Source organism: Spizellomyces punctatus (assembly GCF_000182565.1).
Source record: "Spizellomyces punctatus DAOM BR117 chromosome Unknown supercont1.12, whole genome shotgun sequence".
In the NCBI taxonomy this organism is placed as follows: Eukaryota; Fungi; Chytridiomycota; class Chytridiomycetes; order Spizellomycetales; family Spizellomycetaceae; genus Spizellomyces; species Spizellomyces punctatus.
The window spans coordinates 769,793-796,611 of record NW_015971548.1 but is presented as its reverse complement, the minus strand read 5'-3'; the positions used below and the strand labels follow the sequence as shown (position 1 = coordinate 796,611).

The 26,819-nt window shown below is 48.0% G+C and overlaps 10 protein-coding genes across 10 annotated transcripts; 5 read left to right on the top strand and 5 right to left on the bottom strand.

The window, feature by feature from the left end:
- The first annotated feature begins 23 nt into the window (after positions 1 to 23).
- SPPG_06670 (STE/STE20/MST protein kinase) lies at positions 24 to 2,666 on the top strand. The gene is made up of 5 exons (XM_016754872.1): positions 24 to 137; positions 219 to 449; positions 524 to 1,032; positions 1,099 to 2,436; positions 2,508 to 2,666. The coding sequence occupies exons 2-5, from the start codon at positions 234 to 236 to the stop codon at positions 2,566 to 2,568; spliced, it is 2,124 nt and encodes a 707-aa protein (XP_016606312.1). The 5' UTR covers positions 24 to 137; positions 219 to 233; the 3' UTR covers positions 2,569 to 2,666.
- On the bottom strand, positions 2,589 to 3,937 carry SPPG_06669 (uncharacterized protein; the record flags this gene model as incomplete). Its single annotated transcript, XM_016754871.1, has 8 exons — positions 2,589 to 2,765; positions 2,828 to 3,003; positions 3,069 to 3,212; positions 3,274 to 3,321; positions 3,385 to 3,443; positions 3,518 to 3,578; positions 3,653 to 3,848; positions 3,914 to 3,937. 8 exons carry the CDS (start codon positions 3,935 to 3,937, stop codon positions 2,697 to 2,699), a joined length of 777 nt encoding a protein of 258 aa, XP_016606311.1. The 3' UTR covers positions 2,589 to 2,696.
- Positions 3,938 to 4,894: 957 nt separating this feature from the next.
- Positions 4,895 to 6,278, bottom strand: SPPG_06668 (uncharacterized protein). Its single transcript, XM_016754870.1, has 7 exons — positions 6,025 to 6,278; positions 5,658 to 5,961; positions 5,551 to 5,598; positions 5,465 to 5,492; positions 5,310 to 5,400; positions 5,155 to 5,251; positions 4,895 to 5,092 (listed from the first exon to the last, which is right to left on the bottom strand). Exons 1-7 carry the CDS (start codon positions 6,123 to 6,125, stop codon positions 5,036 to 5,038), a joined length of 726 nt encoding a protein of 241 aa, XP_016606310.1. The 5' UTR covers positions 6,126 to 6,278; the 3' UTR covers positions 4,895 to 5,035.
- Positions 6,279 to 8,195: 1,917 nt separating this feature from the next.
- Positions 8,196 to 10,151, top strand: SPPG_06667 (uncharacterized protein; the record flags this gene model as incomplete). Its single annotated transcript, XM_016754869.1, has 5 exons — positions 8,196 to 8,303; positions 8,398 to 9,148; positions 9,223 to 9,329; positions 9,383 to 9,527; positions 9,583 to 10,151. 5 exons carry the CDS (start codon positions 8,196 to 8,198, stop codon positions 10,149 to 10,151), a joined length of 1,680 nt encoding a protein of 559 aa, XP_016606309.1.
- A 30-nt stretch (positions 10,152 to 10,181) lies between these two features.
- On the bottom strand, positions 10,182 to 12,178 carry SPPG_06666 (uncharacterized protein). Its single transcript, XM_016754868.1, has 5 exons — positions 11,715 to 12,178; positions 11,266 to 11,636; positions 10,834 to 11,200; positions 10,415 to 10,772; positions 10,182 to 10,345 (listed from the first exon to the last, which is right to left on the bottom strand). The coding sequence occupies exons 1-5, from the start codon at positions 12,029 to 12,031 to the stop codon at positions 10,268 to 10,270; spliced, it is 1,491 nt and encodes a 496-aa protein (XP_016606308.1). The 5' UTR covers positions 12,032 to 12,178; the 3' UTR covers positions 10,182 to 10,267.
- Positions 12,179 to 12,603: 425 nt separating this feature from the next.
- SPPG_06665 (uncharacterized protein) lies at positions 12,604 to 16,482 on the bottom strand. Its single transcript, XM_016754867.1, has 8 exons — positions 16,236 to 16,482; positions 15,738 to 15,967; positions 15,616 to 15,683; positions 15,388 to 15,520; positions 14,954 to 15,318; positions 14,831 to 14,884; positions 14,337 to 14,753; positions 12,604 to 14,254 (listed from the first exon to the last, which is right to left on the bottom strand). Exons 1-8 carry the CDS (start codon positions 16,271 to 16,273, stop codon positions 12,725 to 12,727), a joined length of 2,835 nt encoding a protein of 944 aa, XP_016606307.1. The 5' UTR covers positions 16,274 to 16,482; the 3' UTR covers positions 12,604 to 12,724.
- A 655-nt stretch (positions 16,483 to 17,137) lies between these two features.
- Positions 17,138 to 18,568, top strand: SPPG_06664 (uncharacterized protein). Its single transcript, XM_016754866.1, has 2 exons — positions 17,138 to 17,352; positions 17,413 to 18,568. The coding sequence occupies exons 1-2, from the start codon at positions 17,225 to 17,227 to the stop codon at positions 18,449 to 18,451; spliced, it is 1,167 nt and encodes a 388-aa protein (XP_016606306.1). The 5' UTR covers positions 17,138 to 17,224; the 3' UTR covers positions 18,452 to 18,568.
- A 721-nt stretch (positions 18,569 to 19,289) lies between these two features.
- Positions 19,290 to 20,813, top strand: SPPG_06663 (uncharacterized protein). Its single transcript, XM_016754865.1, has 2 exons — positions 19,290 to 19,902; positions 19,963 to 20,813. The coding sequence occupies exons 1-2, from the start codon at positions 19,520 to 19,522 to the stop codon at positions 20,594 to 20,596; spliced, it is 1,017 nt and encodes a 338-aa protein (XP_016606305.1). The 5' UTR covers positions 19,290 to 19,519; the 3' UTR covers positions 20,597 to 20,813.
- A 658-nt stretch (positions 20,814 to 21,471) lies between these two features.
- Positions 21,472 to 24,057, top strand: SPPG_06662 (uncharacterized protein). The gene is made up of 4 exons (XM_016754864.1): positions 21,472 to 21,724; positions 21,797 to 21,973; positions 22,041 to 22,205; positions 22,267 to 24,057. The coding sequence occupies exons 1-4, from the start codon at positions 21,547 to 21,549 to the stop codon at positions 23,838 to 23,840; spliced, it is 2,094 nt and encodes a 697-aa protein (XP_016606304.1). The 5' UTR covers positions 21,472 to 21,546; the 3' UTR covers positions 23,841 to 24,057.
- On the bottom strand, positions 23,969 to 26,740 carry SPPG_06661 (uncharacterized protein). Its single transcript, XM_016754863.1, has 3 exons — positions 26,640 to 26,740; positions 26,508 to 26,585; positions 23,969 to 26,443 (listed from the first exon to the last, which is right to left on the bottom strand). Exons 1-3 carry the CDS (start codon positions 26,676 to 26,678, stop codon positions 24,152 to 24,154), a joined length of 2,409 nt encoding a protein of 802 aa, XP_016606303.1. The 5' UTR covers positions 26,679 to 26,740; the 3' UTR covers positions 23,969 to 24,151.
- Between the last annotated feature and the right edge of the window lie 79 nt (positions 26,741 to 26,819).

The following is a 26,819-nucleotide window of genomic DNA, read 5'->3' as shown; positions in this document are numbered from 1 at the left end:
ACAGTAATTACAGTTGTCAAAAAGGTTGCCAACAATTGAGATCAATGGAGCAAAGAAACCAGCCTCATTGAATGACATATGCAAAGCCATCTGTCAATTTGCGGCTGCAAAGTACTGTTTGACACTTTGCAGACGAGGTAGTGCGCTGTAGTTCCTGCTTTTGCATGCATCAAATACCTGTTGATTTTCTGCATTCCCTCACCCTCTCCGTATTTCAGTCATATCACTAAGGAATGCGGCACGACGCACGCAACGTAACCAGCCGGGATGGCAGTCCCAATTGGTTTCACAAGATAACTGGGTTGATGGCCCACGATGACGAAAATCCAAAAGACAAAGGATCGGGTGAATCTTCAACGAGAGCACAGCTGTCGCGGGGGATTAGCGGACCTTCCAACTTTGTGAAAAAGGTTCATGTCGATGCGGATTTCAACTGGTTTGGAGAAGGGGTACGTCGTGCGACTTTTTTATATCCATAATGTAGCGGACATACTGAGCATATGCTTTTTGTGGTGAACCACAGGACCCAAAGGAAATGTTTACTCTCCAAGAGAAGCTCGGTGAAGGTGCTTTTGGAGCCGTCTACAAGGCCAAGTTGACCCAATCTGGATTTGTTCTCGCGATTAAACAAGTTCAGGCTGATAGAGATAACGAGAAAGAGGCGATCAAGAAGGAAATCGATCTGCTACGACAATGTCGACACCGGAATGTGCTTCAATATTACGGATGTGTTCCTGTCGGAGACGCCATGTGGATTTTAACGGACTATTGTGGGGCAGGATCTGTCAGTGATTGCATGGAACTCGCAGAGTCCACTCTGAGCGAAAAGCAAACGGCCATTGTGTTAACTGCAGCGTTGGAGGGGTTGGCTTTCTTGCATGACATGGGTATTGTGCACAGAGATGTCAAGTGTGCAAATATACTCCTAAGTGAAGAGGGTGAGGTCAAGATCGCGGATTTTGGCGTGTCAGAAAGACTCACACAGACAGTGGGGGCCCGCAGAACAGTTGTGGGAACTCCATATTGGATGAGGTAGGACGCACACAGCTGTATTTTCTGCAAGTGCAGGATATTTAACAAATGTCTTGTCCCCTGTAGTCCGGAAGTCATCACTGGGAATGGATACGGTACCGAAGCAGATATATGGTCACTTGGAATCACCGCAATTGAGATGACTGATGGAGTTCCACCGCACCACAATCTCCATCCCATGCGGGCAATGTTCAAGATCCCATTCCTGCCACCCCCAACCGTGCAAAACCCGTCTCGATTCTCCCCTACTTTCATTGACTTTCTATCCAAATGCCTGACAAAGGACCCTCAAGCTCGGCCGTCTGCCAAGGATCTATTGACACATCCATTCGTCGCACCATATGTTGGTAAAACCGGAGCAGAGGCGAAAGAGCTCCGAAAGCCAATTGTGGAAAAAGTAAAAGAAGCAATTGAAATAAAAACAAACAAGGCAAAAGCCAAAATAGAGGGTGCTGGAGTCAGCGGTGCTGCGACGACTGGAGGCAAGACGACTGTAGTCAAAAACGACAAAAAAACCAAAGCAAAATCCAAAAAGGGCAAGAAGAAGAAAGTGATGGACATGACAGCGGACGAAGATGGTGCTGTTCCGGCCACGATCGTCAGAAAGACGACAAACTTTGCAGAAACGGAGGAGGACCAAGTTGTGGGCACATTTGTTCAAAAGCATGGGGATGATGATGGCGACAATTCGGTCGTACTTGGGACGATGGTTCTTGCAGATGGCAATGATGGCCACGCGGATGATGCAATGAAGATGATCTTGAAATCGGTTGCAGAGAGCACAGACTCAGCAGAGGGCTCAACGGAAATGCTATCTACATCTCCAACTGAAGCCGGGCAACCACTTGGTGATCAATTCAAGACGTTCCGGCGTATGCTGTCGGGTAATTTCAAGGAAGAAGTAATCAGTGCAGACTCTGGATTCTCATCCACGGAAGCTCAGGTTCCAGTCACCCCTACCGTAGATGCCCAACTAGAGACACAAACAGGAACCGTTTTGCATGTCGCCACGGCAGCCACAACACCGGGTTTCCTACTACCCGCAATTGAAGCGAGCGTAGAAGACAGTTTGGACGAGCTGTCAAAGGATCCGGAAACCAAGCTATCCCGACGCCCACGGAAGCCATTGCCAGCGCCCCCTTCGTGGTCATTCTTGGGCCGCATCAGGCGACGTGTACGACGAACTATCCATCCCATTGGCTTTGCCATTGCCGCCGTATATACGGACATCAAAATGGCAATTGCGACAGCAAGCTCTGAAGCAATGCAGGAGCGCGATGACAGCTTTGGACGAGCGATGATGATAGCAATGGCGTTGTCCCGGTATGCACTTGCTAGAACATGGGAAAACGTGAAAATCTGGGGGAGGTGGGCGATAAGAGAGTTCTGGCGAGAACCGATAGTGTAAGTCTCCTGAACATAAACATTCTGAAGTGCAGTAAACTTACACAACAGCGTTCCTTTGCTTTCCACAGACATTCGGTCTACATCGGGATTATTCTCTATTTGTGTGTGAAGAAGATAGAGAGTACTTAGCCAGCTCTAGGATAGTTTTGGCCAGTTCACGGATGAATTGTTTATATAAGTCGTATGTATGTTACAATGGAATTATTTCAAGAGATGAGGGTGACGAGATTCTTTTGTGATGCCCAGCAGAATGTCTGCTACATCCCAATTTTCTGAAGAATTGTGCATGTTTCTTCATAGACTGTAAAAATCACACCACCAGCGATCTGAAGAAGGAGGTAATCCCATTAAATGGCGTCCGATTTGAATTAGTAGAGACAATACCTACGATCATCCTTCCCAATCTTGGCGTGACACCTCTCCAAAACGCTTTTCCACCTTCTTCTTTCAGAATGGATCGGAAGACGTGGAAAAGATTGCTCTTTTCATGATGTGCTTGCATTCGAGTTTTGATCACATCAAGGGGATTGGTCGCATATGTGGTGATTACATTCGAAATGGATCCTACATGAGTGTAGTCAAAATTGACCATCAGAATCGGCTTTGGCTGATGTAGCATTCTTACTCACCATTGATAAAGTGCACCCACCAGGGTATAGCACTTGTTTGGTTTCCATCCCGCAACTTTTTTTCTGCGACATCTTTTAAAGTTCCATAAACAGTGAATCTAACCGCTTGGTTGGCTGCCTGACGAGCTATGACTGCTGTCGCTCCTTTGATAGACGATATTAGCAAAACCGATTAGAGTTGCGTCTCCGCCGTCAGGGAATGTACCTCTATAAATCCCGCCCAGTCCCTCTTCTTTAAAGATAGTCGCTGTCCCTGATGAAGTCCATGGTTAAGCCCTGCTTTAGAGGTTCCACTAAGTTACGAGAGGCTACTAACCATGAAGCATGCCCCGGAATCGAGGCTTCTCGGTATTCTGATCTGCGATCAAACGTGTTCTGTTAAAATTAACAAAGGTATATGATTAGCGAGACTGCTCAAGACGCATTGTTAACATTCTAAAGATGCATACTTTATGGCTTCAGTAGGTGTAACAACCAAGACTGCTTCTACAATCCCTGTTGCGGTACCAGCTATTTTGAAGATGGGTATGTGTTAACCAAGGTTGTCATTAGACAAGAGACCTCATCCTTTGGGGCCTACTTACCAATTCCATTCTTCCAGCCACCTGCGATCCCATCATGGTCCTCTCCAAGAGCCCATCTTACCCATTCAAATACTGTAAACCTCACAGCCCCTTTACTTGCTGTTCCAATCACTAGAGCGGGCAATCCTCTATAAAGTGCTAAAATGCCACGAGTTCTGCTGATTTCAACGGCGCATTGTAGAGGATTTGCATATTTCTTACAGCATGGATATGCCATACGGTAAGAATGCATTCAGCCCGTCATCTGGAACGATGACTTACCCCCTTGTTGCCTGCCAACTGCATTTGAGTTTTTACATATTCGAGAGGATAGGTTATACATGCGCTCAAAGCCCCGGCCGTGGCGCCGGCCACAAGAGAGCGTAGAGGGGGAGTCTTGCGAATGATATTTCGAGTTAGGCCCGTGATAACTTACGACAAGTTGGAGTTTACTAGTCACCTTTTCTTTCATCGCCTGGATTGGGCGCACGTCACAGCTCGCAAGGGGAACGCGTACTGAACGATTTCTGCCCATACGATGGGCCTAAAAAGCATGAAATGGATACTAGGAGAGTTCTATTGCAGACGCAACGGGATCGTTTCTTTTTTCTGCCCAACAGCCAGTATTCGATATACATTTACAAGGAAACCCTAGCTAAACCCTCCCATAATACGAACCGGCCAGACTTTACTTTTCAACATTCTTCAATTTCTTGATTTCCCTGCCCAGAAACGCCTTGAAATGCGTACTACAGGTGGTAGGACCCCTGGTCTTAACTTTTGCTGCAATGGAAGACCATTGGCCAGACAATGCGTCGGAAATTGCGTTCCATAAGTCTACCTCCTCGTTGGCAGTCCAAGGGGTGCGGCTGCGGGTCTTGGATGTCTGGCAATACACTGATGAATACCATGCGGTCCACGCATGGAGTTAATAGACGGAGCGTACGGATGCTTGCCCTGCTTCCTCGTCTTCGATTTTCATCCTGTTCCTGTTTTCGTCTTCGTCTTACTTGAGAGTGGTCAATTGGTAGTTCAATCACTGAGTTCTGGTTGGAAAAGCCAAATTATGCTGCACACTCAATCGTAAGGGAAGGAGAGCGTACTTTAGCAGAAGACTGGTTCCAGAGTCAGAACGTGCAAAAAGATCAACTGCTAAATGGTTGTGAAGGAAGCTCTTTGGAAAAATTCATTTGGCTTGCCCTTTATGATGCAGCCTGAGGCTGACGGAGTCAAACCCCTACATCATATCGCAACTACTTTCGTTGAGAAACAAGCTTTTTCTGCGAAATTCAAGTGATCAAAATTGGTACTGAGGGTCCAACCTAGGTGCACCGTTAAAGATGTGGGAAGCCCCCAAATATACAATACAACCATGTACTGCATCACAGAATCATTATCCGATATCTATACAGTTTTCTGCGGCATGACGACAATCTCCGTCGGACAGCTATTTTCAGGGTACTGCATCCACAGAGTTATATAGGACGCATCACTGGAAGCGCAACAGCATCGTTTCATCCTACCTTGCAGACAAACAATACAGTACGGGCGATATCTTCTGGCCTGATGAATTTCGCATGGTCCTTCTGAACATTGGCTGTCATATCAGTTTCAACATATCTACCATGAAATTCAATGAGTGCTGTTTTAGAAAAAAGGCCATATGACTGTTGCTTACCCGGGGCTGATCGCGCAAACCTTGATGTTGTCATCCCGGACGTCTTCAAACAAGCCATTGCTAAAAGCGATGACCCCAGCTTTGGAAGTCGCTGGAGAAAATTATGTTTATCAAATTGAGCTCTGCGCATTTCCAGATAATCAAGGACTACTTACAATAATCTGCATTGCCCTTCATTGTACGCTGTATCTCAAAATTCAATGGTTTGTCCCTATATGCACTGTACAATAACCCCGAATACCTTTCCAGCAACAGACGCAATATTGATAATGTATCCGCGACCAGTGTCCTGAAATAAAGCGAATGAGGAAACTCGCTAGAAACCGGCTCTCACACTTGTTTTCCAACCTTTATAAGAGGTAAAGCCAACCGTGTCAGGCGCATATACGACATCAAGTTCATGTCAATGACATGTCGTATCTTCTCCCATTCAGCCGAATGGAAAGGTCCAGCTCCTCCTACGCCTGCATTGTTCACCAAAATGTTGATGGACCCGAACTTTTGTTTGGCTTTCTCGATGGTGGCGGCAGTCTCTTCATCTTTGGTGACATCACATGCCAGAACAATGGCTTCTGGGGAACCTGCTTTGAGGCATTCTTCCCGAACCTCATCGAGTTTGTGTTTATCACGGGCAATAAGTCCCAATCGACATCTGGGAGTAATTCAGTTGAAGGGCGTAAAAAAACGTTCTTTCACGATACAGCAGGTAGCGTACCCTTCCCCAGCAAGAGCCAATGCAATCGATCTACCAATTCCTCTACTAGATCCAGTAACGAGAGCTGACAAGTTGCGGAGAGTAGAGTCAGTTGTCGGCATGGTTAACGAAAAGTGCGATGTTGATATAGTCCTCAAACGGTGTGAGCAACTAAAAAATGGCGGCTCGCCTTACGGTTTTTATGCAGTTTGGTTCTTCAGAGGTTGCGTCAAGCTGGCGTCAGGTGTGTTATGATTACGGGAAACGGGGCTTCCTAGACCGCGTGTCCCTACGGACCATACACTTCACAAGCGAAATAGTCCATTGCCAAGTAATGCGCATAGGAGGGTCCGTCTCTATATAGTAAAAGGCCTGGCTGTCCGCATTCCTCCTTCTGGATCCCACTCAATGATAACCAAAGACCATTAGAATGCAGAGTGCGAGTTGCTGACCAGCATCCCGCAGAACACCAGGATTCTCTACTGGTATATAAGTTTGTGATTGAGTTACCTTAGCGTTCATGATTGCCCAATAGCTTTTCTTTCATTGGCGATATAATATGCATATTACACTGCGGACCAACTTCTGGAATGCTTAGATCTGGAAATATCCCCAGGAGTCTGACCCCCATGCATAAGCATTCAATAGAATCATTGCCCATGGGTTCGCAACAAGCTTAGCCGCATGTCAAAAAAATAGGGGATCGATCCCAAATGTTTATTCACGAGGACGTCGTTCGTGCTTGGTGTAGTAGATCCTGTCGGACCTATTGGTCAATGCTCATACTGTCCCATTCGTCCTACTAGGTTAATGAGACAGTGGCCATCTCCAGACTGCCCATTCCTCAACTGGAGGCACCCAGAGAGTCTAAGGCATGTAAACGAGCATGTTCAGAGTATTTTAATGTAGCCAACCCCTCGTATTTCTTTTACAGCCGCGATTGGGGCTTTTTTCTCAATGGAGGTTGCGTCCTAACACGTTACCAGCTGGGTTTGGGTCTTTTCGCAATGGTCTTCAACATGATGCTGACTCTCCTCAGTTTGGGAGTGCTTGTCATTGAACTTGTCCATCAAGGGCGATCATATCTTTGTAAACCTGCCGCCAAGATCCTTGCTTTTGCAGGCTTAGCTTCATGTTTCTTCCATTTCGCGGTTCTCGGATAACGAACGCTAAAATAGTTTTGTTTTCCTGTAGGATATGCATCATACAACCTCATCTACATCTTCTTTCACGAAACACATTACTGGATTGGTAATATCATCTGGTTCATGGCAGGTGAATTTGAATTCGCCGCCATTTTTCTCATTTGTTACACTTGGTGAGTTTCGCAACCTAGCAATCTTGCGGGGGATTTGCCCCAAGGGTAACAGTACCGTAGGCTCTTGGTGGAGATGCCTGTCGACATGTTGGTTATTAGCCTTAAAGCAACCCCAGTTCGGAGTCGTATACGGCGGTTGATGATACTTATACGGATAGTTTCAACTCTAGGGACTGGAGCAGCGTGATGTATCTCCTCATATTATCAGCAGCGGGTAGATAGAGATCGATCTTCACTCGCATTTCTCGCAGCGGTGATCATCTGGTTTCTGGGATTGGCCCATGGCGCATGGCTCATCAAATCGTGCGGAAACCAGCTCGTACAAATCATCTCGGAGGTGCGTATTGACCTTGCCGCCATCGGACAAGACATGGACGATTTACGTGTGTGTGCTAAAAGGGTAGGCGACTGTTTATTTGAAGGCTTTTCAACATTGTGAGATTCATGCCTCTGTCAGGTTAATAGGAGTAGTGGTTGGATGGCACTGGCATGTACTGGACTGGCTACTTCAAATCTTGTCTGTATCATTTGGGTGGCAGCAACTTTCAACTCTCCAATGGGTGTTGCATATATCGGCTATGTTATACCTCTTTGTAAGACTTTTGGTGCTTTCCTGCTTACTAAATTGTCGCACCTAGATGGGCTGCTGAGTGCTACAATGTTGGCAGCGGCCATATGGACCTTTGGTTTGCGGCAAGTGGTTGGATCAACATTGGGGCAAATATCGCTAGCATCGATAGTATCCTATCTATAGAATAATCATTTTACAAGTAGATCTCTTTGTACTTGGTCGTTTTCTTCTTGCTGCGCTTGTCGACGGCCTCGCTTCCGATGCCATGCTAACCAAGCCACATGTGATGATTCATCCACGACTATGCGCTTGACCGAGTTTTGCACACTGGGCATTTCACTGTCGACATTACGATGCACAATATTGAAGACTTGGATAGATGCAGGGGCTCGTTCTCACCTTCATGCTCGGGTGAGCGCGACGGTTGTCGTTCATGTCCACGCGTATGCTTCTGAAAGAGCGTTATTAGTCGGTGAACTTTCTTAATTAACCTTCTCCTCCATAGTCAAACCAGGTTCCACCAACCAATGGCACACAGTCGTGGACTCCTCCACCCCCACCAAAACTGGCCTCCCCACCTCCATCGGATGTTATCATAATCGGCGCCGGTGCAGTTGGGTGCTCCATTGCGCGAGAGCTCTCAAAATATAAACTTAACACCGTGGTCCTCGAGAAAGCCGATGACGTTGCACAAGGAGCCTCAAAAGCAAATAGTGGCATTGTGCATGGAGGTTATGATGAACAACACGGAACGGTGAAATCCCGGGTTGCAAGACCGGGAAATGAAATGTTTGATGCTCTTGAGCGTGAACTCCATTTTGGATTTAGAAGAGTTGGGGCGCTGGTTCTCGCATACCATCCTAGCGAAATGCCCATATTGAACGAGTTGATGGAAAATGGGTTTAAGAATGGTGTTAAAGATCTTGTCATTCTGAACCGCGATCAGGTTCGTCAGCGGGAACCACACATCCATCGTGATGTTTTCGCTGCTTTGTATTGTCCGGGAACGGGTATTACCTCACCCTACGAGTACACTATTGCGCTGGCCGAAAACGCGATAACAAACGGTACCTCCTTCTACCTCAAGCATGAAGTTGTTGACATTCAGCCCGCACATGATCAACCTGGTTTCATTGTCAAAACCGACTGTGGAAAGAGCTTTAGGACGAGGGTCGTAATTAACTGTGCGGGGCTGTACTCGGATAGGGTTGCGGCGATGGTTGGCGCAAATAACTTTTCTATTGAGCCCAGAAAAGGTGGGTAACTCAGGTGTACACACATAGTCATGTTGAGAGAGGCAGCGCCTGAGCTATCAACTACCCTTCCCCAGGCGAGTATGTTATTCTAAATAAGTCGCAAGCCCACCTTGCGAGACACGTCTTGTTCCCAGTCCCCTCACCCGAACGTGGTAAAGGCATCCTGGTCAGCCAAACTTATGTAAGTTCTCTTTTCGTTCATTCAATCCGGCCATGTAATAATGTCCCTCCAAGCATGGAAATCTTTTGCTCGGTCCCACCTCACGTGGAACACACGAAGCATCCATGACCAACAAGGAGGTGCTTGAACTCATTCTCCGCTCGGCACGCCATTCCATTCCCGATTTTGATGTAGGGGCTGCAATAACGTCTTATACAGGTATGGAATCACTTTCCAGATACAAGTCGGCTCGTGTTCACCGATCATCACATAGGTCTTCGTTCCAAATGTTCTCGCGGGGATTTCATCATTGAAGAAAGCCCAAGCGTCAAAGGATTCATCAATGTTGCTGGAATCGATTCACCCGGACTAACCAGTTCGCCAGCGGTAGCAAAACTAGTAGTTGAAATCTTGGGCAAGACTGGTAGAGTCAAGCTCGAGCCGAATCCGTCATTCAACCCTAATCGCCCAGCAATCATCATTCGCAAGACGTCCGAGTTTAGTGGTAGAATAGATGACCCCGATCCAGCTCGGAACATTATATGTCGGTGTGAAAGAGTCACGGAGGCAGAGATTATAGATGCCATTCACAGGCCTTTACCTGCTCGCAGTGTTGACGCTATAAAACGACGGACAAGAGCCGGGATGGGGCCTTGTCAAGGTAGTTTTTGCGAAGAGAGGGTTGTGGGCGTGATATCTAGGGAGCTGGGTGTCCCTGAAAATATGGTGCCAAGACGCGGTCCAGGGAGTTCAGTGCTGCCACATCGTCGATTGACCAAAGAAGATCGGGAGCTTTTGGAGGAGTTGTCGAAAGATGTGGACAGCCTGAAACCAAAGATGTGAATCATGAAAGTTGGACAAGGTTAGAACGCATGTAACAATAGAAGAACAGTCTATTTCATGATAAAATCATATATGATATGTAAAAACATACTACAAAAAAATAATATACAAAATGCTCAGTTTCTGCCAATAATTTTTTCCATCACTTTGAATAAGAGTGAGCTCATTCTCTGCGGTTCAGTTTGGTAAACCGACTAGGATGATAAAATAAACGTCAGACAAAATCAGGGGCACTACAGAATCAAAGATTTTCGAATTCTTACCATCAAAATTCCCATCGCCACGCTTGACATATAAATTTCAAAATTGGGCACTCTAAACATCCGTCCTCGCTGATGCAATACCATCCACAAGCTCTGTAGTCCTTTTGGGAGGACGTACATGGCCAATTCGCTTCGACGGGACTTGTGTTCAATGAGAATGGAGGTGGAGCAGAGGAGGCCAAGGAGATAGTAGACGAGCTTATGATCGCGGCTTAGATAAGGAATCAGAGAGCCAAGACGCGAGGTGGCGATGTTTCGTTGGGTACAGATCCCAGACATGTAGATGAAAACAAAGACTCCAAGAAAGAGGGAGGAACGGAAGGTGGAAAGTATACCGCGGGTCGTCAGGTGTCCAGGACTAGTAGAGAGACTATGTGAGAATGGCCTTATCAGCACATCATCCGAAGGAAACGACTCACTTTTTGACAAATTTACCAGTCTTCAATAGCACCATCGGGACAAAATTCAGTGCAGCATATACGGGAGCAATCCCAATCATAACTCTTCCCAGAAGCTTTGAATTGTAGGTAATGCAGCTGGGGTCCGTTGGGTGAAGGACACTACAGGGAACGATGGGCATCGTGCCATTGTTTCGGGAAATATATTCTAGTGCTCTCGGTACAGCGGATGGATGGTATCCTTCACGATTGTGGGTGATGATGTCAGTGACCAGCTTGGTATCGACCAGCGGTTTGACTGCTGATTGCTCCCACGCTCGGTAATTTGATCGGTTAAAGTTAAGCATGGGTACGGGCATGCGAGCTGTCTTGATCATCCACGAGTAATCTACAACGATTGAAACAGCCATGAGTACATTTTGAGCACCTTCATTCAAATTCGAGCACTCTTACATTCTTTTGGGATCGTTCCAGGTTGCATAATATATGCGTACAGAATACTCCCACAAGCCACCATGAACAATGCCGTGTCGCCATATGGAAAGTGCACCACATCCCTCGCTTTCAGAGCATTATATCCAGCCTGCATACTTCTCACCAAAAACTGCTGGGCAATACTCATCCGTGTCTCTTTCTCTTCAAACAAGATGGACAGGCCCGCTATAGATCCAGCGATGAAGCCGTTGAGTTTGGACTGCCGTCCGCGAAAGTGGAACAGGAGGTTATTGATAAGTTTCCAGGAAAAGGAAAAGGAACCAATCATGAGAGCAAATCGACGGGATTCGCCAGAGAAGAAGGCACGCAGAGCAGCCAACAGGGAAAGTCTAATGAAAATGTCATCATATCGTGAGCACCATTGCGACCGACTACCTTCATAATTTACAATGTAACGGCCTACACACCTTCCCTTCAACACTCTCACCAACCGAATCAAAAATGAAACTCCTCCTCTCATCGCATACGCCAACAGAAACGATCGCATCCCGCCTCGAAGTGCATGTACTATAATCTGATTTACGCCCTTCCACCGATTGGGTGTAACGGGCGCCGGGTACTTTCCAACCGTCTCCTCAATTTTGACATTTTCTTGAGAGTCATCATCGTCTTTGGCTCCCTTCGGTCGATGTATTCCTTCCTCAACGGACCCGTTGATGGGCTCTAGATCCATCGCGCTAAACGTTGGCTTTTCGCGAAGTGGCGAGGGAAGTCGAACGACCATTTGTTATTCCACCTTTAAACACTATCTTGAAATATCGTATTTTCCAGTGAGCAAGCCCCCAGTTTTTGTTGGAAACCGCACGAGGGGGGAAGGAAAACAAACGTGAAAAGGTCACCTTCAAATGTCCAGAGCGAGTGGCTTAGACGCTCACGTACATATGTTACACATTGATCTTCAATGCTATTTAGCCTTTTTTGGTCTCAACCGTTCTCCCGTTTATCCCCATCCGGCTGGTTGCGAATGATGACGACGACGACGACGACGACAAGAAGAAGGAAAACAGGTCGCCAAGAAATTGGATAGACTGTGCACGTTTCCTCCTCCTCGGGACGACGATTTTAACGGGATTGGGATTTGGCAGCCTTGTTGGTGAAGCGTCAACTCTATATTCCTCCAATGATGTGTTGCGCATGTGCGTAAATATTTAAAGGAGTTCCAACTAACAGCGGCTAGTGTGTGTATTTTTGTTGTTTGCTGGCTACGAAACCATCTGGCCAAAATGGCAATCATTGCGCCGACTGTGCAGAGGGTAAAAGGACAGAAAGAACAAAGCAATTTGTAAATTGACATGATTCTCGACGTATGCAAACATTCCATCTATTCGATTACCAAATTAAAATAAATCCAAATGCCAAAGCACATGAGAGGAGCAGCAGTAAATACATGATATAAATTATTTACATGCAGAACAAATCATTCCAGCACTTTTTCATAAAACAGCATATAGACATAACTTGCACCATGCTCGATAACCTCCCTCTCAAAATCTTTGACAAGGTCAACCCGATCATCCGAGATCCGATACCATCGATCGCCATCCTCGTCTGCGGGACAACCTGATGAACTTGAATCTGCATCCGTATCCGGTTGGTTTACCCGTCGCCGCCGTCTGAGGAGGGGAGTTGTGCTAGTGCTGCTGACGCTGTCTGTTTTGTCGGTGACGGGGCGCTTGACGCGTCGGTAGGTGACAAAGTGACCAGAGTCGTGGCTGCCATAGTGCAGGACGACGGATTGAAGGCGGTAAAGATAGGGGTAAGGCGGCTGAGGCAGTGAGGAGGATTGCTTAAGAATTTTTGAGGCTGGCGGCTCCTCTCCTTTGATTCTTCCAGCATCATCCTTTCTCACTTCGCTTCCTGACTTATCCAGCGTGTCTTGCGGCTCTGTTGGTACTTCCTCTAATTGTGGGAAATCTTCGTCTTCAATTTTGATGCAATCTTCCAAAGTCGTTGCTTCGATATCCGCTGTCACAGATGACTTTCCATTGCCAGAAACCGTCTGTGGGGTATCTGATGAAGTAGGAAGAATTGCACCACTCAGCACTTCATTCTTTGGCTCATTTTGTCCGGTTTGTAAATCATGCTGCAGCACATGCTCCGCGGCGTCTCGTCGTTCAGCGCTATTAGGCAGGCTTGCAACAATCTCCTGCTCTGCTTCATCATCTCCACTGGAGGGAGCTGCCTGGGTTAAAGTACTTTCTTTCGCGACACCATTCGGTATTTGGCAACGTGCGGTACCACCATCGTCATTATCGGCAAGAGATTTGTCGGTACCTGCTGACGGCAACTGTGCAGCCCCTTTCAATCCAGTGCTGAAAGTCGTACTTTCCATGAGCGATTGGCCATTGGAGATGGTCTTTGGGTCTCCATCAGGTGTCTCTTCCTGCGTCCTGTGCGTTGCGGCTGGAGCTCCTAATTTAACGGCTTTACCGTCCTCATTAGTCGCTCCCAGTGATGCTCCTGCCGTTACTCCTTCCGAATCGTGCACCAATTGTCCGCTCTTTTCATCCCATTCTTGACGTTCACGGCTCCCATTACTATCCATATGCTGAACGCCGCCACTCTCGGTCAGATGTTTAAGATGAGGACCGTCTGCGGTACCAAATTGGCTGCCGCCCTCACCACTCACATTAAGCAGCTTGAGTATTGTAGTCGTCCCCACAGCACCACCCAAGCCATCTAAAACACTCATAACTCTTGTTCTACTCCCCCAGGCCTGCTGACTCGTCCCACATCCAAAATACTGCCCGTCGTCTCCTCCTGTGCAAAACGGTCCCAAATCGAGATATTCCTCAAACACGATGCGACAATTATTTTTCATAACAGCGCCAGTAGGATGGAATACCGATCGTTGCATGTGCAGACACAGGCATGGTGGAGCGGTTGCAATGAGGGTTTCCTTGCTGGATAAGGGACTGGCGTATTTTATGCGCTTGACCGTGTCCGGCTTCGGGGTAACGAAAGAAAGAAAACCTATTGTTACTTGCCGCTGCGGCACACTGGTTTTCGGAAGCAGAACATCAACGTACCAGTTCAGCGTCCACATCATACTTGAAAGCGTGCTCTACGACTTCGCGATCCTTCTCCAGCGACACCAGCTTTTGGAGTTCATTCCTCAGTTCATCCCCTATAGCTTTGGACCTTTCCTCAAGTGAAATGGCATCTACTACATCCTCTCCCATCTCAATCAAGGGTATTGTCTCGTTCCCTTGATGGAGTCCATCCACGATTGTGCCATTGATCGCTTTCTTTGCCTTTTTCTTCCGTGTTTGGTGGTTTACTCGCTTTCTCGCCGTCTTTAGGCCATCGATCTTGCTCCGCTGTGTCACCAGGTCCCTGTCGAGCGCCTTCAACGTTGCATCCAAAGAACATTTATCGCATTTGTAGTCGTGGATGCTTTCTGGTGAGACATAAGCTCCAATTATCGTATCCAGACTGCATTGTCGCTGTTAGCGGATAGTGAAGCACAGGAAATATCAGTGGCCATACGGATGCATCCAATCTACGAGTACAAATATCTTACCAACGGAGGAATGGCCAAAGATAAATTATCGTATGTCTGATGACGAATGCCTGACTGAGGAAGCCAAAAGTATCAGACCATCACGAAAAGATGAACAGCGTCCCACAAAAAAGGATAACCTACAGAGTACTGACAGATGCGACAGGTAATCTTGTGTGCCAGCAGCCCAGTTAATGGACTTCGCAGCCGTGTGGATAACACAACGTCCACTTTTGTCCCTAAAAACACAACTGGCGATATCTGCTGACCGTTTGGGGGTGACCGTCCGTCGTTTGTCACGGCAAGGCCTCGCACTTCACGCAACGACAAGAGACCGTAATCGTCAAACTCTTCACTTGAGATAGTGCTAGAGACTAGCTGAAGTAGTTCATGTGCATCCTGTTGCTCATAACAGAGCAATCGCCGATTACTCTTGTTTGTGACGGCCAGGGCCGACATAAGGCTCGTGGGTCGTAAAACTTTACGAGATGTTTCAAGCTCGTTCAACGCTAAGCGACGGGTTCATGTTACTTCGAGGCAAGCTACAACAACATGGAAAGGCGTAATTGTCCACATACAGTCTGTCAGCCCCAATAAAGCTTCAGTAACGGGTAAAGCTTTATCTCTTCCCGAATTAACAAGATCGTCAGCACAGTGCTTCGCATATCGATCTCGTAGATATGCGCAAAAGATAGGTAGGGAGGATAGAGCCTATCGAAACGTTCCATGGAGCCGTCAGCTGACGAACAGAGACCATGCGACAAATCGCATGTAGGCAAACGTGTCTGTCAATACCAAACACTCACTTGTATTACAGAGTTCATGAAACAGGTATTTCCCAAATTGTATAATCCGGCAGGGTATAGAGTATCATCTACATGGTTACATTAGCTCTTGTTGAGGGATGATGGAGACGAGAGACACTTACCCTGGTCTGCTTTCCATTTCCATTTCCCTTTCCCAAGACGGTTCCAAGATCCATTGTCGCTCCCCGACTTGATCTTCTTAGATTTCTGTTTTCTTCTTCGCGCTTTGCTTGTGTGTTCTGACTCATCGTCGTCATCGGCTTCCGAGCCAGCTGCCAACCTCCATAACCCAAACGCCGCCACGCATGCCACTATTCCTGCACCAACGTTAAGTATGAAGATTGACCGTAAGCTGCCGAGGGGATTATCGGGACCAAGGAAAGGGATAGGATCGTTGGAGAGCCAAGCGAGCGGGTTCATTTTATGGGTGACCGAATAAACGATATGGAAAAGGGAAAAAATGGAAAGAAAAAAAAGGAGTTCACGGTGAACTGCGTGCGTGCAAGTGAGAACCGACGTAAAAAGTTTCGGGGCGTGTGCTCAAACCCCAAAAGTTTCCCACCACAATTCACACGTCGTGGGGGACGACGAATCAATAGGAAAAAGTATGGTGAACGTACTATGAAGATTGCCTAAACCCCTCTAATCCAAAAGGCATGCTGGCCGCCCCTCGCGCAAAAAAAAAGCAAATGTGCTGGATTGAACCAGACGCCAATATTGTCGATCAGTGTATAATGCAAATGTTTTCCTGTCGTCCGGTGCAGGCGGTAAGCGAGACAGGAATATGACTCTTTCTGGTATACGGTGTTCAGCGGCGTGCGTGCTCGCAGGATGCCAACCCAAATGGACAAGGAAGTTGCATGCTGTGTGGGGCATTTCGCGGTCGAAAGGACAGTTGTCATCGAGAGAGTCGCAAGCCACATATGTGCCACGTGGATGCTTACTGTTAGCTTACGAAAGCAGCTGTTCTTGCATTTGGTATTGGTTAACACATTGGCAGGCATTCATGATCGGGATCGTACCCTTGTAAGAGCATCCCGCAGTCATCGAACTGCTGGGGGTGTGTCCTTTCTTTATAAAATGTGTACCATTTGCTACAAACCTTTTGCTACAAATCTTTGGGGATGGATGCAAAGCATTGGACTTTGCAGATCCTGCTAGATCACTTGTGGATGCACCTGCGTCCAAAGGATATCGCAAAGAGCAGGGCAATGTGCCTTAGCAAACCTTGATGGCTGACCATGCCTCCCAGACCAAACATTGCATGTGAGATTGCCTCGTACATGCAGTCGTCCGTCATGAAGCATATCGCTTCCGCCAGTTGGCCGTTTTGCGCCCACATTCCTGGAAATTGATGACAAACAAAAAGTTGTTATTTATAGAAAGTTGGCCGCATAAAATATCATAGATATATATTTATCACCCTCATATCATCTGTCCGCCCTTATCATCCAGCTTATCATCGGGTGTTATGGGCTGTGCAAAATGGCTGGCAAAAGGTCCCTTTGGCTTAAAGGGCAGACCAAACTACTCCGACAAACAGAATTCATTTCGCTTTCAACGCATTGTAAAACTGAAGTAGTATTACATTTGGTAACTCTTGTTCCTGATGGAGTTGCGTCCAGCAAAGGAAGCTCGCTTGGCGGGTGCTGTCTCTTTCGCTATTCCCGAGGTCATTGTGTTTCCACCTCAAGAAGAGGAAATGAATGAACCATGCATTTCATATGCTCCCAATGAGTAAGTTTCGCTTTGTGTGCGAATGGTGAGGAAATTGAATTGAAAGTCTTCTGCAAACAGGTCTCTTCAAGGTCTCCCAAACCCCCACCGCTCGAAACCTCGTTCAGTTCTCAATGCAATGCTCCAGCTTTTCACATGTCTCCCAAACCTAAACGAAGAGCTCCCCGTTGCTGCAAAACTACCAAACATTGCAGAGTTTGTAAAGATGGTCCGCAAGTTTCAATGTGATGGAAATGAAGAAGAACTAGCAAGAGTTGCTCCGGCAGAGCTTGTCGAATTGAACTGGTGGAGAGAGGCATGCGGACTTCCATCAGAAGATCACGCGCCCCATGTACAGAATATGATTGTCCCCGATGTGGAAAAGGTTACCCGTGCCATGTTGGACGACGTGCTAGGAAGAACGAGGTTCGGAAGGAGGTTTGAGATGGGATTAGTCGATGCCCCACATCCCGCAAATCTCCAGGCAAAAGGATATGGAAACGCAGCTATCGCCCTGAAGGGAAGAACTGATAGTGCTGTAGATGTCCTGGATTCTGGAAGCGCCAGGCAGGAAACAACCTCTCTTCTCACCATCCCTCTTGCCGACTATAATGACCAGGAAACAGTGTCTCTGATCTCACTTCTTAACAACCGGTTCGGTCATGCAGTCGCTACTTTTTTTTTCGGCGGTCCGTTCAGCAACCGCTCCTTGCTGTCAAATTTGTCAAGCGCCTTCCGTAGTCCCGATTCCTCTCCTCTGTCGACGCCTAATGCTACACCCGATCGGCAGATACGATTTACACGACTCCCTCATTACCTGACAATTCATCTTCAGCGTCCCGTCGTCAATGGCGGGTCCTATCATGCACCGCCGATTGAGCTGCCGCTTGAGGTCGATCTTGGGTTTTACCTCGAGAACCGACATTCGGATCAAAAGACATTTTATCGTCTTCATGGATTTGTGACACAAACCGGTGGACACTTTCTCACTTACACACGGCTGAGAGGCGGGTCCCGGTGGTTCAAATGCCAAGATGAATTGGTGCAAGAGGTAGAGCTGGGCACAAGGGTTGAGAGCAAAGGCGTTGTTCTCGTGATTTACAGGCTCCAGGAGCATTAGTTAGGCTTCTCTGATTCCATATATTTTTTACAATATTGTATATATTTTAAGTAAGATACGGACATATGTTTTGAAAATAAACTTGCAAAATACAGTGAGCTCAGTCTCGCGGTCGACAATGAAAACATGCACATGGTTCAGAATGATGGATACACGACTACAATATCACCCAAGCAGTTGAGCAGGTGCTTGCTGACGTTGAGGACACGCATGTGCTTGCAGTTAGAAGAAGCCCGCAACAAGAAGATGTCGGAATTGCTTACGTTCAATGAAAACAATGCAAACTTGGCCTCCATCCTTACCTTCTTAATGGGATTGGTAAGAAATTAAATTCACCGAACAAACTTCTCTGCACTCGAAATTCGACGCGCGCAGCAACTGTTGATGACGTAACATTCACTTCCGAAGAGGTTCTGAAATCTCCGATGCCCCCCCCAACCTTCTTTGAACTGTTGAGAACGACAACCACCACGACGATGGGATTGACTGGCCCACAGCAGACCAACATTATCAGAGTGGTGCTAAGAGCTAGAGTCCTTTGTGACTCTTGCTGTTTGGTGTCGAAAAGTGCATATATCATCTTCCTGCCCTGCGTATCCATTTGCATTTGTTTAAAAACAATCTAGTGCCATAAACTTCCGTTTTTATTTACGGTACCCAGGCCGGTATTTTTAAATAAACCAGGGTAAGGTAAACGTAAACACGTCCGATGGAGGATACGCGCGTCGGAAGGTAATAAAACTTCGATCTAGCAAACAAACTCCGACAACGACCATGCGCACCTTCTCTTCACCCTCTTGGTCAGCATTCTCATGAAGAATCTACACATTTAGCATTACATAACGTAGGAAATGTCCTTCTAAACTATTTTATGATGTGTTTTCTGTATGGAAAAATGCGCACGTTTTCCCCTTCCCCAACAACCTACGTTGCGTCTATAAAAGAAGCCCGTCTGGCGCATCCCCCCACCCTCTACACTCACATTGCTCTTGTGTATTTAGCTGCTCAAGACTTAGCGCTAGTACAAAGAACTCCATCATTTTCTTCCAACTTGACATCAGTGCCAGCATGTTTTCACCTGCCTCTCTTTTCGTCGGCGCACTGTTGGCCACGGCCACTGCGGTTCAAGCTTTCCCATCCGGCATGATCTCCAATCAGCACCGCCTGCACGCGCGTCAGAACATCCAACCTGCTCTGGACCCCTCTTGCGATGCCATCTTTGGCACGTCAAGCAACGAGACCTTTTCACGCAACCTATTTGTTGCCGGCGACGCGTGGCTGCAGGGCTTTACCGCTCCAGTCAACGCTTCGATCTGTTCGTTGTCGTTTGAGGTTGTTCCACTTCAAAGTGGTGCGGCTGCTACTGCCACTTTGAGCTTGTATGACTCTTCGGTGCCCCAGAATCTCATTGTTGCCGGTGAAGCTACCCCGTTCGTTAGCTCCGTTGCTACGTAAGTCCTGTTACTCAATTGCTGCGCGTAAAGTCATGTCACTCATCAGCAGTTCTACAGTACCAAGGGAGACCGTCTTGTTTTCGTCTTTTGCGGCAATGACTCGCGCCCCATCATCGCCGATGACACGATCGCCCTCACCATCAACCTCACCTCTGTCAACGTTCCTGGTGTTCCTCTCACCCTCGGCTTCCAGCGCTCCGATGCCTTTGGTGTCTTCTTGGGTCCTTCCTACCCTGGTCCACTCAACGTCTTGAACGAAGGTCTTGTCTTCAACCTTACCACATCCGACACTCCCGCCGTCTGTCTTGCCCCAGAGCCTTCGACCACTAGCACTGCGACCACCACCGCCACTGCTACCGCAACGACAGTGACCACCACCACCGTGGCCACCACAACTGTCGCGACCACCAAGCCTGCCACCAAGACAACCTCGACCACTACTTCTCCTAGCTCCACCCCCACTCCTGGAGCATGCACCGGTGACTGCTCTAGCTGTCGCGAAACGGCCTGGGATTCCTGCCCGAACGCAAAGGCCTACACTGACTGTGTAAAGTCCCCCACTCTTTCTCTCTGCTACCGCCTAGCCTGCGCACCCAACCAAAAGAACCGCCAAGCTTATCTCGACCAGTGCGAGCAGCTCGAAATCTGGGCTCGCTTCACCCACGATGACGACATTCCCGGCGGCTGGTAAAAACCTTTTATGATGTAAATTTAACACTGTGATTATGTGTTTCTTTGTGGTTTAATGGGTGGAAAAAAAAACCGAGGTTATATAGCGTCCTGCCTTAGATGGGATGTCTGTAATTATATGTGCGATATCGAAGGAAATGGAACGAGCTGATGGTTATAGTCTTTAGTGAAATATAAACAAAAAGGAGCTATTCCTTAAATATATTTGCTTGCAATGAGCTCTGTTTTATGCAACTTGTCGCTAATCTATCCAGACGCACTATTACTTGATGCTGGTTAATTACCATGCGGTTTTCCATTAATCCTATAAGGTTTCTAACGAAACCTCGACACACTAAAACTCAGCAACACTTGATGTCCAGGGCAGCTGTAGAACTAATAGAAAGCTTCCAGTTCATCTAGCTCCAGGTTGTAAAAACTTGTTCCCAGTGCGTATTCTAAACCCGTTGACATATCCTCGGTTGTTCAATCATTAGGCATTTAAGAACCGAGACGTGCTTTGCCGAGTTCGCTCTAACCACGAATCCAATTACGCAAGATGAAAACAATATACTTCATATCCACCGAAGAAAAAGTTGCGACTATAAATAAGCAAAAGGACATAATAATTGGCAAGGGATGTCCCTCAAGTCTTCGATCACGTCCAGTTTTGTCTGGAGATTACATTTCAGGACGCGTAACGCGCGGAGTTTAAGAAGCTTTCAAGGTTTTTTCGCTGGCTTCCGTGGTGTACGCGATAGAAGCTTCAGAAGGAGGAAAAGACCTCTCCCCAGGAACACTTGATGCAAGCGCAAGCAGGTCACATCATGTTGCAAGTTTTCAACAAAAGGCGGGAAGAGCTTGTTGTGGCTTCGGGTCGCAGCGACAAAGGACTATCGCTGTTCCCGCCCTATTTTTTTTTGAAGTCGACATTATTGTCAGTTACGCCCGTGGTGCACAATATAGCACACCATGGCGGCATTCAAGATGATTCTCCTATTAGCTATTGCAGACTTGGCTTTGGCCCAACAGGTGCAACTTAACCTGCCACGGACGCCGTACCCACGAATGCTCGGATCTGCTATCGCCACTGATGGAAAGATGGTGCTCTTGGGAGGTAACTTGAGAAATGGTAGCTTGTTGAGCTCAGGTAAATAAAGTAAACGGTGAACGCCCAAGCAATCGACCAAGAAAATTACCGCAGACTTACCATTGTTTGTAGATCCGACTCGCGCTCAGCTTGGCCAGTCTATTGGCTTTGCCGCCACAGTCTTCTCCTATGCAACATTCTCGACTGTAGATGTTCCCATATCGATTCCGTCAAACATGCCCAACCGCCTCAACGTAACCGGACAAACATGCGACTATAGCCAAAAGTCGCGACGAATATACTGCTTTGGTTCGTTTGTGGTTATGGCCAAGCATCGGTGCAAACTACTGAAACTTGATATTTTCTTCTTTCACAGGTGGACAAACTGTCGTCAGGAATGGGGCAGGAGGCAGCATGATACCTGGGCTGGGCATTTTTGATCCTCAAGCGATGGCATGGGAGGCAAATGTTCCTGTAGATGTGCCCCTTCGATGGGGACATTCTTCCGCTTTGATCGGCGGAACGTTGTACATATTTGGAGGTTAGTTTTTGTTCCTTGGCTTCCTTTATTTTTTAGATTTTGATTGGACAGCATTGAGAAGGTTGGACAGGTGCCCCCAGTACTTTTAGCGATTTTTGGTCCATCGATCTTACATCATACAAAAGCACATCTCTTGGATTTACGAATCTCTACTCCCCATCGCCTCCTCCTCGACAATACGCTTGCTTGGTTCCTGTTTCTTCTTCCTCTTTCCTTCTCTTGGGTGGACAGAACTCCAGCCGTGTGTACGGGGACTCTTGGCTTTACGACATTCCATATGACCGCTGGACGGAAACCACGGCATGGTTCAGTGATTTATCGCCTGGCCAACGCTCTGGAATGTCCTGTACAAACGTCAATGGGCGAGCATGGGTGTTTGGTGGGGAGAGCGCATCAGGCACGTTTTTAAACGATTTGTGGATATTGGATGCGCAAAGATGGACGTGGTTTCGCAAGCAGGACAATATGGATATAGTCAATGGGGTAGACAATAACCAAAACGACACATGTGCCAGTCAAAAAGGCGTGTCGTGCGATGTTATCGGCAAAGGTAATGGTACATCCACAGAATCACGCAGCGCTCCGTCCGTTCCTGCTACGGCAGCGCCAGGCCTTGCGACGCAGACCATCCCGTCAGCAGTATCCCAGTCAACCAATGCACCCCGAGTTCACCGTCGTGTGCCACAAACAGCGCCTTCTCAGCCGGCCACAACTCCAGGTCCCCCCTCCCGTCGAGCATTTCAACTCTCTGCCTCCATTGGTCAATATCTCATCGTGACGGGCGGAGCGACAGCATTTGACCCCAGCGCAAACGAAACGTATCCGACAGACAGATTTATCTACTTTTATGACACCATCGCAGATGGTTGGGTCCAGGACGTCAAGAATATTCCTCTTCTGGCATTGTATGTGCAAGGACTCGGAGACACTGGGATGTCCAGTACCAAAAAGTACATACTTATTGCTGCCGTAGCAGTAGGCGGAGCGATACTACTGGGAGGACTCGTCGGCGGTGCTGCATTTATCACTAAACGACGCAAGATCAAGCGGGAAGCTGCCGCGAAGGATCGAAAGGGTGCTGGACTCAACTCATTCAATGGCGATAGCAAACAACCTCCCCCAGCTCACGACGTGATCAGGCTTTCGAATTTGTATCCAATCGCTCCCATTGAGAAAGCGAGCGAGCTCGAACCACTTGTACCTTCGTCCACAAGACTCAAACGACCAGAGTATGACCAAAGATCATACTTGTCCAAGAGCAGGACACCAGTCAAAGAATCTACATATATCAATCCAGAAACAGAAAATTCGGCAAGACCTTCTCTTGATCGTTACCGTCCCTTCTCCGATCCCGGAGCCAACAAGGTCTGCAGGGAAGCTACCGCTGCTCGATACACTGCGCTATACCCACCACCCATCAGTCCTGTTCCTCCTGCGCACGTGCCAAAACCACCACGGCTTTCACCATCATCCCACAGTCGCCATTCCTCCAAGCCGACAGAAGAAACGGAGGCGCAGGAAGACCCAAAGAGACTGACGCTTGGGAGCGTATTTGGATCTGCGGGCTCTCGAACGTCAAAGGCTTCCAGAGTATCAAAGGGCTCCAGGGTATCAAAGGCATCGACTTCAAGGTAGAATCTCTGCTACCTCGATTGAAATCTGTGAACAAGTGCGTGCGGGCTGGCCCACGGCCAGCTACTTCCAAAGGATTTAGAGAGGAATATGAGGGCCTATGCCGGTCGCCCGCAAGTTCTTCGCTGATTTGTGACTATTGTGCTTTGTTGTAGAAAGTTTTTAATGTACAGTTGTGCCATGACTATATAGACGTGCAATACAGTTTCTTTGTTCATGACATCCCTTTTTACCTGGCTAGCTACTTTACTGCCCAACGGACGCTCATCTCACAGATTTTCCTTTTCATATCATATCTCTGATCAACGAATTCATCAACCGGGTATAAAAGGATCTGCGTATCCCAGCCCACTTTGACCCCCTTTTCCTCTGGGCACTGGCGCCGGTGCCAAAAACATCTTTGGCACCATTCCAATGACATCGCCTCTTGACCAGTTTCGGACACGACACCACCCATCTTGGAATGATTCAAGAATCGTAACTGTATCGCCATTTCGAAGTGGGATCTCGTCTGCCGAAGTTGGGAGAAATTCGCCAGTTTTGGTCGGGATGTTTTGGGCAATGAATACTGAAGGATTGGACGCACTGGAAGCAGCTGATGCTGCGGCGGATTGCTGGGAAAAAGCGGATGCCTTTGAGCTTGGTATAGCAGCGGGAGACCCGACAGAAGATGACGAAGGTGAGGGTATACTGGACATGGGAGACAAACCAGTGGCCTTTGAACTCGATGTTGTTGAAACGGTTGGTCGGCTCTCGAGTCTCGTCAAAGGAGTCGGCGAAAGGGATTGATCATACCTAGACGAAGAACGATCTGATACTGATTCGTGACCTGAGGAAGAGGCTCCAGCAGCAAATAGCCCAGGACCGAGAATATGCCCCGCAACATCTTCATAGGGTGGTGGGAAATCAAGCGATTCGTGCAAGTCTTCCTCTACATTGCCGGCGCCTATATTGGCAGAATCAATATCGACTGTATGAGAATCACCCATTGTAGATGTCACGCGCGAAGGCGGGGACAAGTGTGTGCTTCCCGTGTCGGATGGAGGGTGTATTCGCACGCTAGAAGGAACTCGGTCTATATTGTCGCCACCACCCAATGACGGCGTGCTAGGCCTTGAACTGATTTCCCCTGGTGGGATATGTAGCATCGTAGCCGAACTTCTGCCCTCTGGTCCAGCGGGTGGACGCCCTGGGTCGAATTTATTGGCAGCTAGTGGGACGTTCATCTCAACACGTCCAGGATAATTGGAATGTCCTCCGGCCGCTCTTCGTGCGCGCATGGCTTTGAGACCCGTAACAACTGCTATGGATGTCAGGACAGCAGCCCCAACAGCACCACCAATGATACCTCCCAAGAGTGCTCCTAGATGATTGGAACCCGAATCAGTGGGTGGTGGTGTAATCGTTGGTCCGGGATCTACAACTGTCGGTCCTGGCTGGACAACAGTGACCTGTTGAGGTGGAAGCAGTGGTGGTACGACAGCTGCTGCCGTACTGCTGGCCGCAATTGGATACGTCAGACTGGGGGACCCGCCGAGATCCGAAACGCCGCTGACAACTGGCGATGATGCCCCATTCCCAGACGAACCACCTGGTTCACCCGAGTTGGGCCATGAATTTGTGGGTGGGGTAGGGGTGCTTTGCGTCGACCACCAGGTGCTCGCCACATTCCAACGAGTCGAGCTTATACCCCATGCCGCTTGACAGGCCAGTCGACAGGATAGCAGTTGTCCACGCGTATTCTGTGTCATACCAAACCTCTGCGAGCACTGGTTGTAACATTCGCTTAAAGAGGTTGGCGAAGGGGTTGCTGCGGGTATACTGGATGTTGGCGTGATGACTGCGCTTGGAGACAGCTGTGACACTCCAGTAACTAAATCACCAGATATGGTGGGGGATGATTGCAGCACTATAGGCACAGAAGCTGCTGATTCACTGCGGCCTGGTACTTGGGCGCCCCCTCCATTTGTCGATGTTGGCCAGCCGGAACCGCTCGGTACCTCTGATGCAACTGGCGAATTCCCACTAGACGAGGGCGGAGATGTCCCTCCAGGGCTCCATGGGTTCTCAGGATTTGTCGGTGATGTTCCCGGGTCCTCTGTTGTCAAGGGTGGCGTTTCTGATGTAGGAGGTGCAGTAGGTGGAATAGCCGGCTGGATAGTAGACATGATACCCTGTAGGCTTGAGGTAGGCGCTGACTTCGGTGTAGGGACCGATGTGATGTCAATGGCCGAAGTTACCGATGCGGTACTGATGTCGGATTCAGTTGAAGTTGGTGATACTTCAGTGGCTAGGGAGCTCCAATTGTAGGTGCTGGATGAGGAGCTCTTAATCGTCGGACTTGATGAGGTCTTACTTTCGGTTGTGAATACCGAGCTTGAAGTTGGCGATACTCCACTGTTTGGGAAACTCCAATAGTAGGTGCTGGATGAGGAACTCTCAAGAGTGGGGCTTGATGAGGGCCCACCTTCGGTTGCTAATACCGAACTATTCTCGAAAAGTGTGATTGAAGCTCCAAGTGATGAGCTGACGGGCGGTGCCGTGGTTGTCACGTCAGTACTTGCTGAACTGGAAGAAAAATCCCAATTTGTGGTTGCGGTGAATAACTGCAGTATTCCAAATACAGAGTGAGGATTTGTCCTGGTGTCGCTAGTAGCAAGTTCAACGTACCAAACTCGTTGGAATGGCTTCTAATGTCACCGCGACTGGCCTGGTTGCTGTTACAACTTCAATTAAGGAAAATGGGTCCTAATTGATTATAAGTCTAGTTTCAATAAAATAAACTGATGAAAGGACATTTACCGGTGCAGCTTCCGTCGTAGCAAGGAGATCAGAATCCATTGAACGTGCAGAGGGAAGGAAGCATCCCGGAACACGTTGGGCCTTAATATATGAAAAGAATCTTTTGTTGTTGGATGTCTGGACGTTTGCACAGCCGAAGCACCTGCTTTTGGCCCGCCCGCGACCGTCGCAGTGCGGGTT

Bases quoted from the DNA above. Each gene is read 5' to 3' on its own strand.
- SPPG_06664 (XM_016754866.1), top strand. From the start codon at position 17,225: ATGGAGTTGCGTCCAGCAAAGGAAGCTCGCTTGGCGGGTGCTGTCTCT. The intron at 17,353-17,412 runs GTAAGTTTCGCT...TTCTGCAAACAG, and splicing joins ATTTCATATGCTCCCAATGA to GTCTCTTCAAGGTCTCCCAA.
- SPPG_06670 (XM_016754872.1), top strand. From the start codon at position 234: ATGCGGCACGACGCACGCAACGTAACCAGCCGGGATGGCAGTCCCAAT. The intron at 450-523 runs GTACGTCGTGCG...GGTGAACCACAG, and splicing joins TCAACTGGTTTGGAGAAGGG to GACCCAAAGGAAATGTTTAC. The intron at 1,033-1,098 runs GTAGGACGCACA...TGTCCCCTGTAG, and splicing joins GGAACTCCATATTGGATGAG to TCCGGAAGTCATCACTGGGA.
- SPPG_06666 (XM_016754868.1), bottom strand. From the start codon at position 12,031: ATGGTCGTTCGACTTCCCTCGCCACTTCGCGAAAAGCCAACGTTTAGC. The intron at 11,201-11,265 runs GTAAGAGTGCTC...CAATCGTTGTAG, and splicing joins TGGAACGATCCCAAAAGAAT to ATTACTCGTGGATGATCAAG. The intron at 10,773-10,833 runs GTGAGTCGTTTC...TCTCTCTACTAG, and splicing joins ACTGGTAAATTTGTCAAAAA to TCCTGGACACCTGACGACCC.
- SPPG_06665 (XM_016754867.1), bottom strand. From the start codon at position 16,273: ATGCCTTTTGGATTAGAGGGGTTTAGGCAATCTTCATA. The intron at 15,968-16,235 runs GTACGTTCACCA...TCCCCTCGGCAG, and splicing joins GGGTTTAGGCAATCTTCATA to CTTACGGTCAATCTTCATAC. The intron at 14,885-14,953 runs GTAGGTTATCCT...TGGCTTCCTCAG, and splicing joins GTCGCATCTGTCAGTACTCT to TCAGGCATTCGTCATCAGAC.
- SPPG_06662 (XM_016754864.1), top strand. From the start codon at position 21,547: ATGGCGGCATTCAAGATGATTCTCCTATTAGCTATTGCAGACTTGGCT. The intron at 21,725-21,796 runs GTAAATAAAGTA...CATTGTTTGTAG, and splicing joins TGGTAGCTTGTTGAGCTCAG to ATCCGACTCGCGCTCAGCTT. The intron at 22,206-22,266 runs GTTAGTTTTTGT...AGCATTGAGAAG, and splicing joins AACGTTGTACATATTTGGAG to GTTGGACAGGTGCCCCCAGT.
- SPPG_06663 (XM_016754865.1), top strand. From the start codon at position 19,520: ATGTTTTCACCTGCCTCTCTTTTCGTCGGCGCACTGTTGGCCACGGCC. The intron at 19,903-19,962 runs GTAAGTCCTGTT...GCAGTTCTACAG, and splicing joins TTCGTTAGCTCCGTTGCTAC to TACCAAGGGAGACCGTCTTG.
- SPPG_06668 (XM_016754870.1), bottom strand. From the start codon at position 6,125: ATGCCGACAACTGACTCTACTCTCCGCAACTTGTCAGCTCTCGTTACT. The intron at 5,962-6,024 runs GTACGCTACCTG...AATTACTCCCAG, and splicing joins TTGGCTCTTGCTGGGGAAGG to ATGTCGATTGGGACTTATTG. The intron at 5,093-5,154 runs GTAGGATGAAAC...CTGTGGATGCAG, and splicing joins CTGTATTGTTTGTCTGCAAG to TACCCTGAAAATAGCTGTCC.
- SPPG_06661 (XM_016754863.1), bottom strand. From the start codon at position 26,678: ATGGATTCTGATCTCCTTGCTACGACGGAAGCTGCACCG. The intron at 26,586-26,639 runs GTAAATGTCCTT...ATAATCAATTAG, and splicing joins CTACGACGGAAGCTGCACCG to GACCCATTTTCCTTAATTGA. The intron at 26,444-26,507 runs GTACGTTGAACT...GGAATACTGCAG, and splicing joins AAGCCATTCCAACGAGTTTG to TTATTCACCGCAACCACAAA.